The sequence below is a fragment of the Caloenas nicobarica genome, chromosome 19 (assembly GCF_036013445.1).
Source record: "Caloenas nicobarica isolate bCalNic1 chromosome 19, bCalNic1.hap1, whole genome shotgun sequence".
Taxonomy (NCBI): domain Eukaryota; kingdom Metazoa; phylum Chordata; class Aves; order Columbiformes; family Columbidae; genus Caloenas; species Caloenas nicobarica.
Window position 1 is genome coordinate 4,189,876 of NC_088263.1, and position 13,759 is coordinate 4,203,634.

At 53.3% G+C, this 13,759-nt stretch overlaps 1 protein-coding gene across 1 annotated transcript in view; it reads right to left on the reverse strand.

Annotated features, from left to right (window-relative positions):
- ASTN2 (astrotactin 2) overlaps positions 1 to 13,759 on the reverse strand; it is a 318,934-nt gene that overhangs the window by 87,141 nt on the left and 218,034 nt on the right. The window contains exon 17 of the mRNA XM_065648278.1: positions 6,854 to 7,119. Coding sequence (XP_065504350.1) covers positions 6,854 to 7,119 — 266 coding nt within the window. The remainder of the gene's footprint in view (positions 1 to 6,853; positions 7,120 to 13,759) is intronic.

Here is a 13,759-nt window from a genome sequence, read left to right on the forward strand (position 1 = left end):
GACCATAAAGTCCCATCTTACCATAAGTTAAGCCTATTCATAAAAAAAAATATTAGGGAAACGAATGATCAGCTAAGGACATTTATCCGACACTCGATTGCATATGGATCTTTCTCCTGTTGTTATTTGTGCTCAGGGGAGGCCATTTGGCCCCGTTTTATAGCTTAGACACTCTGCAACAAAATATAGAAGAACATTTCCTTTGTCCTCTGTTAGACCTGGCTGATGCAGGGAGAGCATTAAGTTATTCCTGACCGTGGGTTTTCTGTTGTCATCCCCCAAGAGGAATATTATAGGACATGAAGGAACCTTTCGGATCAGCATTTGCAAGACCCGTCAGGCACCACAGGGGCTGGTGTTTCCAGATGGGGTACTGAAAAGGGCATTTGTTGGGTGCTTATCTGTGAATATCTGGTCTTCTCCATGGCTGACAGGGATGTGAAAATCTGGCTCAACTGGTTTTTTGAGTCTAGGTTTCTCTGTGGTTGGTGTGCACACCTCAGTTTCTAGAAAAATTAAAAAGGAAATACAGGGAAATGAAAAAATAACCACAAACGAGCAAGCAGGCTGGACACAGATATGCTGGAAATATCAAAGATCACCTAAAAGCTGGCAATTTAGTACATTTTGGGTTCTACAATAGTTTCCATGATTTTGTTTGCTTGTTTTTCTTCTTCTAGATGTAGAAAAGGGATGAAGAGTGGTAGTAGGCTGGGTCATGCCAGCGGACAGGCTCAGCCCCACATCCATGGACATGGCAGCCAACGGAGACGTTCTGTCCCTTCCAGTTTGCAGGATGGAGATGGTTCCTGCCCAGCACCACCATCCCTCCTGGGCAGCCCTGTTCTGCTCACCAGCAAACCCAGTCGCCCCATATGGTGCCCAACACAACCGGAGCTGCTGAATGCTACCATGCTCCAAGAAGTCCAGAAATAGCAATTACTGGCTGTTCATCAAGGGAAAGAATATGGGATGTAGGCTCAAACAGAGATTTCACAGCCTCAATGGGATGCTACCATGATGATAGGGTGGCTAGAGGAAAAGCTTTCCATGCCCTTACAGTGAGGCTCAGTGCTGTTCACAGGAGAGAAACACTGCTCCTTAGTCTAGACATCTCTGGGAGAAGAGGGGGGAAAAAAAAAAAAAAAAAAAAGGAGAGGAAAAACTAAGGATTTCCCAGGCCAGAGACTCTTTCCAGGATCATGCAGTTCGCGTCTGAAAGTCTGCTCCAGGTTCACAGCAAAGGGGGATGAAGATTCCCGATGCTGCTGGCAGGTGATCTCATCCTGGGCTGCTCACACGCTCCTGCCCCCGCGGCCAGTCCCCAGGGAGCAGCATCACCAGCACTTCATCCTGGGAAGGACCAGCAGCTGCTTGCCGGAAAGGTCAGGGTGCTGGAAGGGACCCAGGGTGGGCAGCATCCCGGTTCCTGTTGTTTATGGGATCTGAGGGAGCAGCAGAGGACACTGGAAAACCTGGCAGCAGGGGAAATAAAAAGCCTTCGCGCTGCAGTTGAGAGCCCCATCCTGGGGAACTGGCTCCATTTTCACACCTCGGCTACAAAGCTCCCTATTATAGCACGATCGGGGTGGCTACAATGCGGCTATTCTTCCCCGGGTAACGCGACTCGGATGTGGGCTGGAGCTGCGGCAGGATGCTCCGGTGTGCAAGGCGGTGGACAAGGGCCAATTAGCAGATATTAAAACAAAGCAAAACCAAGTAATATAATAAATAAATAAATCAGAAACAAAAAAACAAACCAAAACAAAACACACTCCAGACCAAAACAAAAACCACACCTCAACAATACAAACGCTGTCCCCGTTCGCCCTGGCTCCCTTTCAGCTTTGGCACTGGGAAAAGAAATCCCTGGCACTGGCTCTCCGCGCCTTCAGGGGCTGCTTCGGGGAAGCTGTGTACATGCCGGGAGGATTGTTGTCCTCCAGCAGCTCTGCCACCGGCTGCTATATGAGGGCCAAAGTGAGCCTGTGGCCTTGGGGACACCTTTCACCTTGTCCCCAGAGCATCCTGCAAAGCTTCACCCTCCTCCTGCCAGGCCCAGGTGGCAGAGGACACCAGGATGACCAGCCCTGAGGTCCATGGCAATGGGAAGGGCTCAGGTATCTGCCCTCCTGGATGGGATCCAGCGGAACGGCCAAATTCTTCCCTGAGAAATGAGTCCCAGCATGACTTCTCTAGCCTCTGCCTCAATTCCTCTGTCCCTTCTCCTCCAGGCTTGAGTCCTGCTCAAGCCCGGGACACATCTCCCCCAGGCACATCTCTGGTATCCACTTAGGGAGGTTTTGCTTCTCTGCAGGCTGAACCGGGATGGCTGCAGGGACAATGTTCACCCAACGCAGTCAAGGACTCCTCTCCTAGACACAGTCACGATTTCAAAGCCAGCAGCAGAGCACAGACGGTGCCCAACGAGGCAATCAGGAACACGGGGTCTTGGGACGCCAGGATCCTGGGTTTCTCCAGTGTGCTCTTTTCCACCTGCTGTGCCCTTTAAGGGCAGTGTCAACGCCAAAGGGTATCGCAGCACCGGCAATACCCTTGGATGCTCCAGCTCCTTGCCCAGGGGCTGGAGAGCCACAATGGTGAGCCCAGTCTGCACAAACCAGGGTGGGCTCCCCACCACCTTGACAAACAGGAGGTGATGGAGATATGACAGATGCTTTTCATCCCAGTGTGAGCCCTTTAGGCCATCCATCCCAGTAATTAAGGGTTGGTATAAACTCACAGAAGGGTTCCAAGTACACAGCCAGGGCTCAGCTCCATCACACCGTACCTTACAAACAGCAAGTGCAAGACAACCTTGACCCTGAGACCTGACCAAGAACCACCAACAGACAGCATCAAAACCAGTGACACTTCACACTGCTGGTGAAATACAGAAAGCGAGCAGCTGGACCCAGGAGGAAAAGCAACACCAGTTTGCACAGCTCCCTCTGAAACTGCCACCACCACTTCACCATCACCTGTGCAAGCTGGGGAGGAAGGACACTGGCCCCATCATCATCAGCTGGGAAGCTCCTTGCCCACCCCAGCACTGCCAAAGTCCCCAGCCAGGCTGCAGCTACCAGCGACTGTGCAAGTTCTCTGACCCGTGCTGTTAAACCACAGGGGGAAACAGAAACACTCCCCAGCGGGGGCTCAATCCGTCAAGTTTTACATCAAATCTAAATTCCAAGTCCTTGCTTCAAAGCAAGAAGAAAACAGCAGTTCCCAATGACATGGAAATAAAGAGTTTTCCAACTTATTTCACGTGGGCAAAGCAATATATTTTCACCTAATCTTCCTCTTGGAAATGGTCAGTTTTAGCTGAAATCAAACATGCATACATAGAAAAAATGACACATCAGCCCAAGGCAGACACCCAGCAAGGAAACTTAAACCCCAGCACTTAGAGTCTGGCAAGGTCATCAGCAACCGAGAACATGGTCTTGTACCATGCTGTAGCTGTAAATTTTAAGAAGTGCGTAACTCACTGCACTGAGGCAGATGAAAACATAAACCTGCTAAAAAAGCCCTGCACATACTGAAGTGGGCAAAACGGTTTTACCTGAGTCCTGCCTCATCTCTGCTGCTAGGCTTATGCGGGGAGAACTTTCAGCAAACTTTATAGACGTCAGTATCCACCTTATTAATGACCTTGCTTTCTCTCTGTGTATGTGTATAATTAACTACACATACATATATACAAAGAAAAAGAAATTAATTGTTTATGATTATTGTTCTTTTAATACTACGGAGGAACTAGGATTTGCTTGCAGTTCCCGTAAGGTCAGTGTTTACTGTATTGATTATTATCCACGTGAATGGGGAAAAGCAGGCAGGGGAGCGCTGAGCTGTGGATGCTGAGCTGGGAGGTGCAGGACTTGGCTCAGCCCAAGGCATTTGCAAACCTTGTTTATGCCACAGGCAAACACCACCCTGCTGGTGCCTGGGAAGCCCCCAGGCCTCCTCTTTGATGCTGAAAAAGGACATTTCATCATTCAGACTGTACGAGACACTCCTGACAGCACCTGCCCGTCCTGGTGTGCAGAGCAAAGAAGCAGTTTAAGCCAGTGCCTGTCATGCTCGCAAGGGACCAGGGCACATCACTGGGTCCTGGTGACGGGGTGATGCCACCAGGGTGGTGGCAGCTTCCCATTGCCCCCAGACTCTTTTCCCTTTCCTGGTCACCCTCCTTCCCCACTCATGGGGGAAGGCAAAGGGAAGGCCATGCACCTGTCCCCACGGGCATCCCTCATCCCCAAGCTCATGATGCTGCGAGAGGCGCAGGGAGCTGCTGAGGGACCTGGGGGGTTCAGCCTGGAGAACAGGAGGCTGAGGGGAGACCTTCTGATCTCTGAACTGCCTGAAAGGAGGCTGGAGCATGGAGGGGGTTGGTCTCTTCTCCCAGGTAACAAGTGATAGGACGAGAGGAAACGGCCTCAAGTTGTGCCAGAGGAGGTTCAGATTGACTATTAGGAACAATTTCTTCTCTTCCCTCACCTGCCACCTCTAACCTCGGCACTGCTGGTCGAGAGCACCGTGGGGTGCAGGGGGAGCAGACACCCAGCACCCTTGCACACCCTGCACAGCCAGGCTCCCCAGGGTGCCCCTCTGCCTCCGGGCGAGCAGGTGGAGGCAGGAGGAAGAGGGATGCATCAAATGCAGCTCCCTGGAAGATGACTGGGGCTTCTCTTGCTTGGTTGCTTTTGTTTGTTTGCATGTTTGTTTGCCGTTTTTCCCAGCGCCCCGGCAGAAAGCACAATGCGGGCTGAGCTCCAGCTGCAGCCGGTGGGGCCAGGGGGAGGAGGCTGCTGGTGAAACATGGGCTCCAGCTCCCCGGGAAAAGGAGGTGTCCCAAAGTGAGCCCAGCAGCATCGGCAGGGCTGGGGAGACAGGTGAGGAGGAGGAGGAGGGCACCTTGCAGCCAGTGCCAGAGAGGCAGGGTGGCATTGCCACCTGGGCACAGGGCTGGGAAGGGGAGCCCGTGGTGAGCAAGGTCTGTGGAGATCCCCCAGATCCTGCTGGGCTTTGCTTGCTCTCACTGTTACCCCTTCCCCGCTGGCAAACCTACCTCTTCTACTCAAAAAAGAACTGTCTTCTTGCAGGTCATTGGTAGGGAGCATGCCTGTCTTGCCTGAAGGAAACAGCTTTCCCACTGCTCTCCCTGTTCCCGTAATGCCACATCCCAGCATTGCCCCGGACATGCTGATAACAGCAGGTCAATGTCTATACAAGAACTGCCCAGCGGGAAGAGCAGGTTTGGGTGGCGAAAGGATGCAGGATGAGAAAATAGTGGGAGAATGTGAGTATGGGAAGAAGAGCAGGAAAGAGAAAGGAAACAAGGTGTGGAAGTCAGGCGTGGCTGTATGGACGAACCAGGAGGGCTGACAGACAGTAAAGCAGGAACAAGATGAAGGGGCAGACAAGGAGGGACAATCCTCATAAGGGACTTGGGGGCCAGAAGAAACACTGAGGCTCTTTTGCCCATGGATCTGGGAAGGGGATGAAGTATCATTCCTGATGGTCCCACCTCTGTGTTCTGAGACTGCTGCCCGACCTGCAGCCCTCTGCATCCCACCCACCACTGCTGCGCGCTGCCTCACTCCAGGCATCTTAATCAAGTGCAGGCTCAGGGCTAATAAGTGACTTTAAGCAGGTCTGTCATTTTTAAACTTGGGATTGGGGTTAGAGGGCTGCGGAGGGGGGTTGGGGGCAGCAGCAGCAAACTGAGAAAGTGGGAAATAAATCTCCATGGGATTAACACTGAAGTTCTTGCAGGAGGCAGAGGAGCCCAGCCCCAGGGAAGGGTGAATACCAGCTTGGCTGATCCCTCCTGGAGTAACAGTGACCTCCTGTGGCTGTGGGACTGTCCCGAGGGGCCAGTTATTCCCTCTGCACCAGCACTTTGCAAAGCCACCTTGGAGCCTCATGGGGCTTTGGCCACCCCTGGCAGAGCTAAGAGCGAGATCTCAGAGCCAGGAGTGAATGACTGACCTGACATCTGGCTTTTAAGACAGGACTCATCCTGCACACCGGTGTCTGCTGTGGGTGGACACTAGGAATGACTGTGGCACTGGCTGCTTACGGCATCACAGCCAGGGCCATAGAATCATGGAATGGTTTGGGTGGGAAGGGACCTTCAAAGCTCCCCCAGTGCCCCCCCTGCCATGAGCAGGGACATCTGCACCAGCTCAGGTTGCGCAGAGCCCCGTCCAGCCTGGCCTGGGATGTCTCCAGGGATGGTTCATCCACCACCTCTCTGGGCAACCTGGGCCAGGCTGTCACCACCCTCAGGGTCAAAAAATTTCTTCCTCATGTCCAGCCTGAATCTCCCTCCCTTAGTTTAAAAGGAAGACCTTGTCCTGTCACAACAGGCCCTACTGAAAATTCTGTCCCCATCCTTCTTATCAGCCCCTTTTAAGTATTGAAAGGCCACAATAAGGTCTCCCGGAGCTTCTCTTCTCCAGCTGAACCCCTCAGCTCTCTCAGCCTGTCCTCCCAGCAGAGCTGTTCCAGCCTCAGATCATTTCGGTGGCTCCTCTGGCCCCTCTCCAGCAGGTCCATGTGTGTCCTGTGCTGAGGACCCAGAGCTGGCCCAGCACTGCGGGGGGGTCTCACCAGAGCGGGGCAGAGGGGCAGAATCCCCTCCCTGCACCTGCTGCCCACGCTGCTGGGGGTGCAGCCCAAGATACAGTTGGCCTTGGGGCTACAAGCTCATTGACACTGTCCTCAAACATGGTCACAAAAACACTGCCCGCTCAGGGGAACCCAACATTTATGCATAGACAAAAGCAGGCAGACTTGAGAGGTGACTGAGGCAAAATCATGGTGGTGGAGCTGGTTCATCACTCACCTCCCTGGTGTCGTTGTCCTGGATCAGCGCATACAGGGGCACCACTCGGTTGATCTCCAGCAGAACCGGTGTAGGGCTGAGCTGCTCCTTGCCCGGGCGCCGGCACAAATGGCAGGTGGATGGGCAGCGCCCCTTCTCCTCGCAGTGAATCTCCACACCTGAGATGAGGTGGTCATCAGACAGCATCTGTGCTGTCAGCAGGCCCGAGAGATAGGTGATGAAGGGCATGGATTTCAACTCCTTCTTGTTTCCGAGCTCAGTTGTTTCTGATTTAGGGAGAGGGAAGAAACCAAACAACATCAAATAAGTCTCAGCACAGTCATCCCAATCCCAGACTTGGCTGTAGCCAGGATAAACTCAGCTGCTGAAGGTGAAGGCCAGGTGGGAGCAGGAAACCAGAAAGATCAAAGAGAAAAGGAGAAAAACGGGACTTGCAGGTCACTGCTTGGGAGTGGGTAGAAAGTGTGAGCATTTCCAGCTTCCTTTTTTGTAACTTGCGTATTCGCTTTCTGCCCTTCAAAATGAAACAAAACCACCCAAGTGTATTTCTCTGCCAAAAAGAAACATCTGCAAAGGGACCAGGTCAAAGAGCTGAGTGCCCTTGCCCCCACCCCAACGCCAGCCCTCTCTAGTCCTTGCGGTCCTTAGCTCTCTCTTTTGGGTGACACAAAGAGGCTGGCAAAGATGCTACAACGTGGGATGAAGCCCCTTGGCAGAGGGGTAAGCAGGTACCACAACAGTCTCACCCCACGGGGAATAGATGGGCATGTTTCCAAAAGCAAACACTCTGCTTTCAGGAAATATTCAGGTCTTTGAAACCCATTGGGAACTTTCTGGTGGTCTTAACTACAAAGAGAGAAACCCAGAGAGCCTTACTTCGTTCTGCCTTGGTCTAAGAAGGAAAGTGAAATAGGACGCAACTCATCAGAGGGAGATGGGCTTCACTGCCAAATTGCCAGCTCTCATCAAGATGAGCACACCGAAGCCACCAGCACTGGATAGCAATTCCTGGTAGCGTTTGTGCAACGAGCTTCAGGGACTTAAGTACAGTCCTGACGAAATAATCAGCCTGTTTCTGTTCTTGAAACCTATCTGAGAGTGCCAGCTGCACACCTTGCTTGTGAGCCAGCTCCCCCGGAGCCGGGGAGAGCAGCGAGGAGGACAGTCCTTCCTCACCTGCTTGCTCGGGAGGTGGAAAGCACCAGCTGCGCGTGCCTTCAGGACTGCATTCATCCCTAGAAAGCTGGTGATCTCCTTGACGGAGACTGTGCTTCTCCCTATTCCCACCCATATCATCCACGACTTGCAGCATCTCATCGGAGGCGTTACTCTGATCTGAGAGGTATTTTCCCCCAAAACACACTCCTTTGTTCCCAGAGCTGCCATTGCAACCGTAACCAAGGGAGAATCATAAAATCATTCCGGTTGGAAGAGACCCTCAAGATCATTGAGTCCAACCATAACCTAACTCTAGCATTAACTCATGTCCCTAAGAACTTCATCTATGCGTCTTTTAAACACCTCCAGGGATGGTGACGCCACCACTTCCCTGAGCAGCATCCCTTCATCTCCCTCTCTCCCATCTATGGGCTCAGTTTTGGTTATTTGCTCAGCCACCTGCACACACAGAGGGGGGTTGGGGACAAGCCCACTCTTCCCAACAGTGAAATGCAGAAAGCTGCACGTTTCTGGAGCCTTGCTCTGGCTTTTATTACTCCATCGCTGCACAGCGATCGTCAGTGCTCAGGCCCAGCTGATTGGCTGCTTCTTGAACAAAAATACGGGCAGCCCAGTCCTGTTCCTGACAAAGTCAAGGAAAGATTTTGCCGTTGGATTGGAATCAGAACCAGACCTTGCAACGCACCACTGCAATGCCATCTCCAGCTTCAGTGAAGCCAACAGGAATGCTCCCGTTGTCTTCACTGCAAGCTGGGTCCAGTCCAGAGTAAGTAAATCCAGCTTTAGCGTTCAGGTCCACATTGCACGAGCCCCGTGCACAGCTGGATAACCTCCTAGGGCACTTGATTGTTATTGCAAAGCCTCTGCTTTGCAGGTGACTGCTGTTGGGGTGCTGCAAAGGCCCCGTGCTAGCAGGAGGATGAGGCTGGGCTGCAGGGGCTGCAGCAGCGAGGAAGGAGGGATCGATTCCTTATCAGCCCTTGCATCTGCACAGGCTTTCGCTAACGCTGCTGGCGACTCCGCTGAATCCTGGCAACATCTGTTTGGAAGCATGGGGCCGCGGATGTGGTTAGACGCACCACGGCAACTTGTGGGAGTTATTAGTTAGTTTGTCAGAAATATGTATTTAAAAAACTAAAATAAAACAAAACAACACAGCAAAACAAATAAAAGAACAGCCTTCCGCTAAGCGTCAAGTCTTGCGTAAGAAAGGGAGGATGAGCAGCACGGGGCGTACAGAGGTACCGCTCGCCTGTCGGGTGCCTGGCTCTGTCTCTGTGCTCCACCAGGATTTAATAACCTCACAGCACGAGGTGACGGCACGCGGGGTCCCTGCTCAGGATGCAGCGGTTGCAGATGTGGGGAAATGCTTCCAGCATTCCCAGCAGCACCTCCTAGTGCCTGGACAAGAGGGAAGCACGATAACACCACTACTATAACAATAACAAAAGCATAATACCTAATTCTTTTGTATTGGAGTGCTGTTTTGTCTTGAGAGCTCCCAGGAGATGAGGGTTTTGCTAGTGGTTCAGCATTCTATGCAGCGCCTCTTCCAAAAGATCCCAAGTCATTCCAAAACTGGGAATCACTCCACTTACCACAAGAATGCGGCCACATCAGAGATAGGATGTGGTAGCTCTTCAACAGCAGAAAAGCTTGGAACAAGGAGAAGAGCTGAAGCCGTAGAGGGAATGTCAGGAACAGACCCAGGTAGGGATTCCTCCAGGCTCAGCGGGTTAATCGTGCCGTCACGGACCGGCTGCTCAGCTGGGCCTGATTTAGGAGCTGGGCTTTGCATTTCAGGCAAGAAGGTGTAAATCTGGTCCATCCCCTTTACATCACTCTCTGGCTGGACAGACCTAATGCCACCATGGGCAGGGCGAGGGGATTTATAGCCACACACACCCGCTGGCACAGGCTGCCCGTCTGTCACCTGGTGGAATAATACCCCGATTGTTGGCAAATCCATCGAAAGGGAATTGGAAAGAAAATCGATAGATGTGTTTGCCTGGGAATTTCTCTTGCAGTGAGATATTGTCAGTGCAGTAACCAACAGGTCTGTGAAGAGCTTGCACGGATTTAATGCGCCGTCCCCAGGGCTCACAGCGGGGCTGGGGCAAGGGAGGGCTCACCAAGGAACCACTGCCGGCTTTTGGGGAACGCAGCCATCCTGTGGCGCGGCATCCCGCCCGGGAAGCCTGGATAAAGGCATGACCCCTGAAGGGTCTTTTCCAACCAAAATGATTCTCTGATTCTATGGGGCTCTGTCACGACATGGGGCTCTGCCACAGCATGGGGCTCTGCCATGGCGTGGGGCTCTGTCGCGACATGGGGCTCTGTCACTGCGTGTCTGCGGGGCAGCTGTGGCCACCTCGGTCCGTGGGGCCCTGCTGCCCTCTCGTGGCACCGCGGGACGATGGCTCCCGGGCTGGGGATCCCATCACCTCTCGCTCTGTCACTGTCACCCCACAGCGCCTCTGCAGGGACTTGCGGAGTCCTCATCCTTCGGGGAGTCCTACGCCTCGGAAAGAGAAGTCTGCCCACCCAAATGTGTAACCTCCCAGAGTATCACCAGGAAAGAATCTCCCGCACGTGACGCTTTGTGACCCCTTTTCTCTCCCCATCATGCCTGGAGACCCCCACACTGCCAGCTGCCTGCCTGCTATGCCCCCCTGCTGCAAACCCCTCCTCTCCCTGCTGATGCTCTGACCACTGCTCCCAGCCAATTAACCTCACTCAATTAAACACAGGACCCTGCGGACGAGTGCCCCAATGCCCAACTGGAGGAGTGGCTGGAGAGTCAGAGCGCAGTGCTTTGTGGCTCAGCAGCAGGCATGAGCCCTGCCTGCACCCTGCCTGCACCCTGCCTGCTGCAGGAGCCCCTCTGCCCGTGCCTGATCCCCGAGGAACAGGCAGAGAAAGCGCAGAGCAGATCACCTCCTCTGCCCACATGTCAGCCAGGCAGGCTCTGCCATAACCTCAGCTTCAGATAAGACATTTACAGACGTGCAAGCCTGCGGTATTAAGACGAAAAGCCAGGAGAGCTTTTAGAGACCACCGACAAACCTCTATAAAAGGGGATGGTGCAGGCATTGCTGTTGAGCCTGCTTTATCAAAGGAACGAGCTCTGCAGAGCCCCGCACGGTCCCCGCTGCCTGCGCCAGCTCTCTCAGGAAGAGCCACTGCAGCCCTGCCCTGCTCAGCAACCTTCAGCAGCACCTCCGTGCTCGCCCTGCACCTCCAAGCCACTACAGCCCTGCAAGGACGGCTCTGTGACCCCCCAAATCGCTGCTGCCACCCCCCACGGGCTGCTGTGCAAGACCCATATGGGCAGCTGGCTCCCCCCCGGCCCCAACACACCCACACACTCATTTCCCATGGGATGTCCGAGATGTGCCAAGCCTGTCACCAGCATGGCCATCAGCACGGGGTAGCCCCTGGGGACACATAGCTCTGCCTGGTGATCCCATCCCTCCTTGCCATGTCACAGGCTCCCCACACTCTGACACGCTGGGTAACATCATCGTTATCACTTCTAACTAACCACAGAGAGTCCTTTGTATTCTCCCCACAACGCATTAAAAGCTTATTTTCTTATTCCTGCCTCTATTTTTCCCTCATATGGTTCACTTTGAGGTGTACTTTCATAAAATCTGCCACTGGTTCAAGGCTAATGTCCACCTTTATTCACTGGAAAATACATCAGGGGCCAAAATAACATTTCCCTGGTGATGCCAGGAGCCCAGAGTGAACCCTGAGTCCCCTCCCTGGGCACAGCAACACCTTCGAGGAACCGCTGCTGCCTGGGGGGGTCCCGCTGAGGTTTGCTGCTCCGGGCCTGAAGCACAGTGTGGAACAGGAGACTGTAAATCTCATTCATTTTCTTTTGCAGCCCTGGTCAGGCTTTGTGTCTGCTCTCTCTGCCTTTGAGTGCATCTACTGCCCACGTTGCCGGTCCCTGCTGCTCCTGACCACAGGCTAGGTGTAGATCCCTTCCAACTGAACTATTCTATTCAAAATAGAAAAGAGTAGCAAAAATACTGAAACCAGAAGGTGGCAAGAATTGCTGCATTATGCTAGTGCTTTCCTCAGTGCTGGCTGGTAGCTGTTGGAGCCCGGGAGCAAGTGACACTGGAACCGTGCTGCAGCTTTTGCTGAGAGGTCTGGGCACAGCCCCACAGCTGCTGGTACAGAGGCCACAGGCAGGGTTTGCGGGAAATGGTTAAACCAAGGGCAGAGAACTCCTCCGAGCCTCCGGACCTTCACCTGCATACCAACCTGCGAGCAGGGCTGACTGCGGGACGCTGCCGGGATGCCGCTGCTGGTGCGTGAAGGACACGGCTCCTCTGGACCTGCCTGCCCAGCCGGGGTTCCCCCGCTCCAAAAGCCCCAGCATTTCCTGATCGACTGTGCAGCCCCACGGGGTCAGAGTAAAACTGGCCTCTCTGCCATAGAACCACAGAATTGTTTTGGTTGGAAAAGATCTTTAAGATCATTGAGTCCAACTGTTAACTCAGCACTGTCAAGTCCACACCTAGACCATGTCCTTGAGAATGTCTCGTGACAGCCGAGCGAAAGCCAAGCTGGAGCAGGACCAGAGACAGCCCATACAGCAGCGTGACCCCAAAGAACACCAGAGCAGAGCGGAGCCACAGACTGGTGACCAAACTCCTAGTTCTGGGCACCGCTGCCAGCCTGCCTGTGGTGTGAGACAGGCGGAGAGGTCAGAAATGAAGCAGGAGGGACGAGAAGTGAAGAGGCAGGAGGGAAACGACTGATTCTCTGATTAACAACTCTGGTCATTAGTTCTGCAGGGGTGTAACAGAGCTGCCATCCTTTGCCACCTCCCAGGCGCGAGCAAAGGAGTTGAACGACCTGGCAACACAGACTCTCCTCTGATTGAGGGCAAACCCCCAAACTGCTCGATTCCTCACAAACCGCTGATTTCCTGCCCGCACCACAGCAGCTGCACTGATCACCGGCCACCAACACCAGAACCAGGGCCACTGTGGGAAAGGAATTAATATCAACCGGGTCGTGCCCTGAGCAAGTCACTGCACAAGCAGCTGCAGCTGCCTGTCTGCTCAGGGAAAGTGTTTATGCACATCCCAATCAACTGATTACATTTGCTATTCTTCACCTAAAAATAGTCCTTTCAGTTCTGAGAGTCCACAGGGCTGCTCCAATGCAGTTTATGAAACTGTACTGGTTTGGGCTGGGCTGGAGTTAATATTTTTCACAGTAGCTGGTGTGGGGCTGTGTTTTGGGTTTGTGCTGGAAACAGAGTTGATAATTTAGGGATGTTTTTGTGATTGCTGAGCAGCACTTGCAGAGAGTCAAGGCCTTTTCTGCTCCTCGCACCGACCCACTAGTGAGTGGGCTGGGGGTGCACAAGGAGCTGGGAGGGGACACAGCAGGGACAGTTGAGCCCAACTGACCCAAGGGACATTCATGGAATCATAGAATCATTTCAGTGGGAAGAAACCGTCAGGATCATCGAGTCCAACTATAACCTAACCTAACTCTAGCACTAAACCACGTTCCAAAGAATCTCATCTTCATGTCTTTTAAATCCCTCCAGGGATGGTGACTCCAGCACTGCCCTGGGCAGCCTGTTCCAATGCCCGACAGCCCTTCTGGGAAAAATTTTTTCCTAATATCCAATCTGAACCTCCCCTGCCACAACTTGAGGCCATTTCCTCTTGTCCTGTCACTTGCTACTTGGGA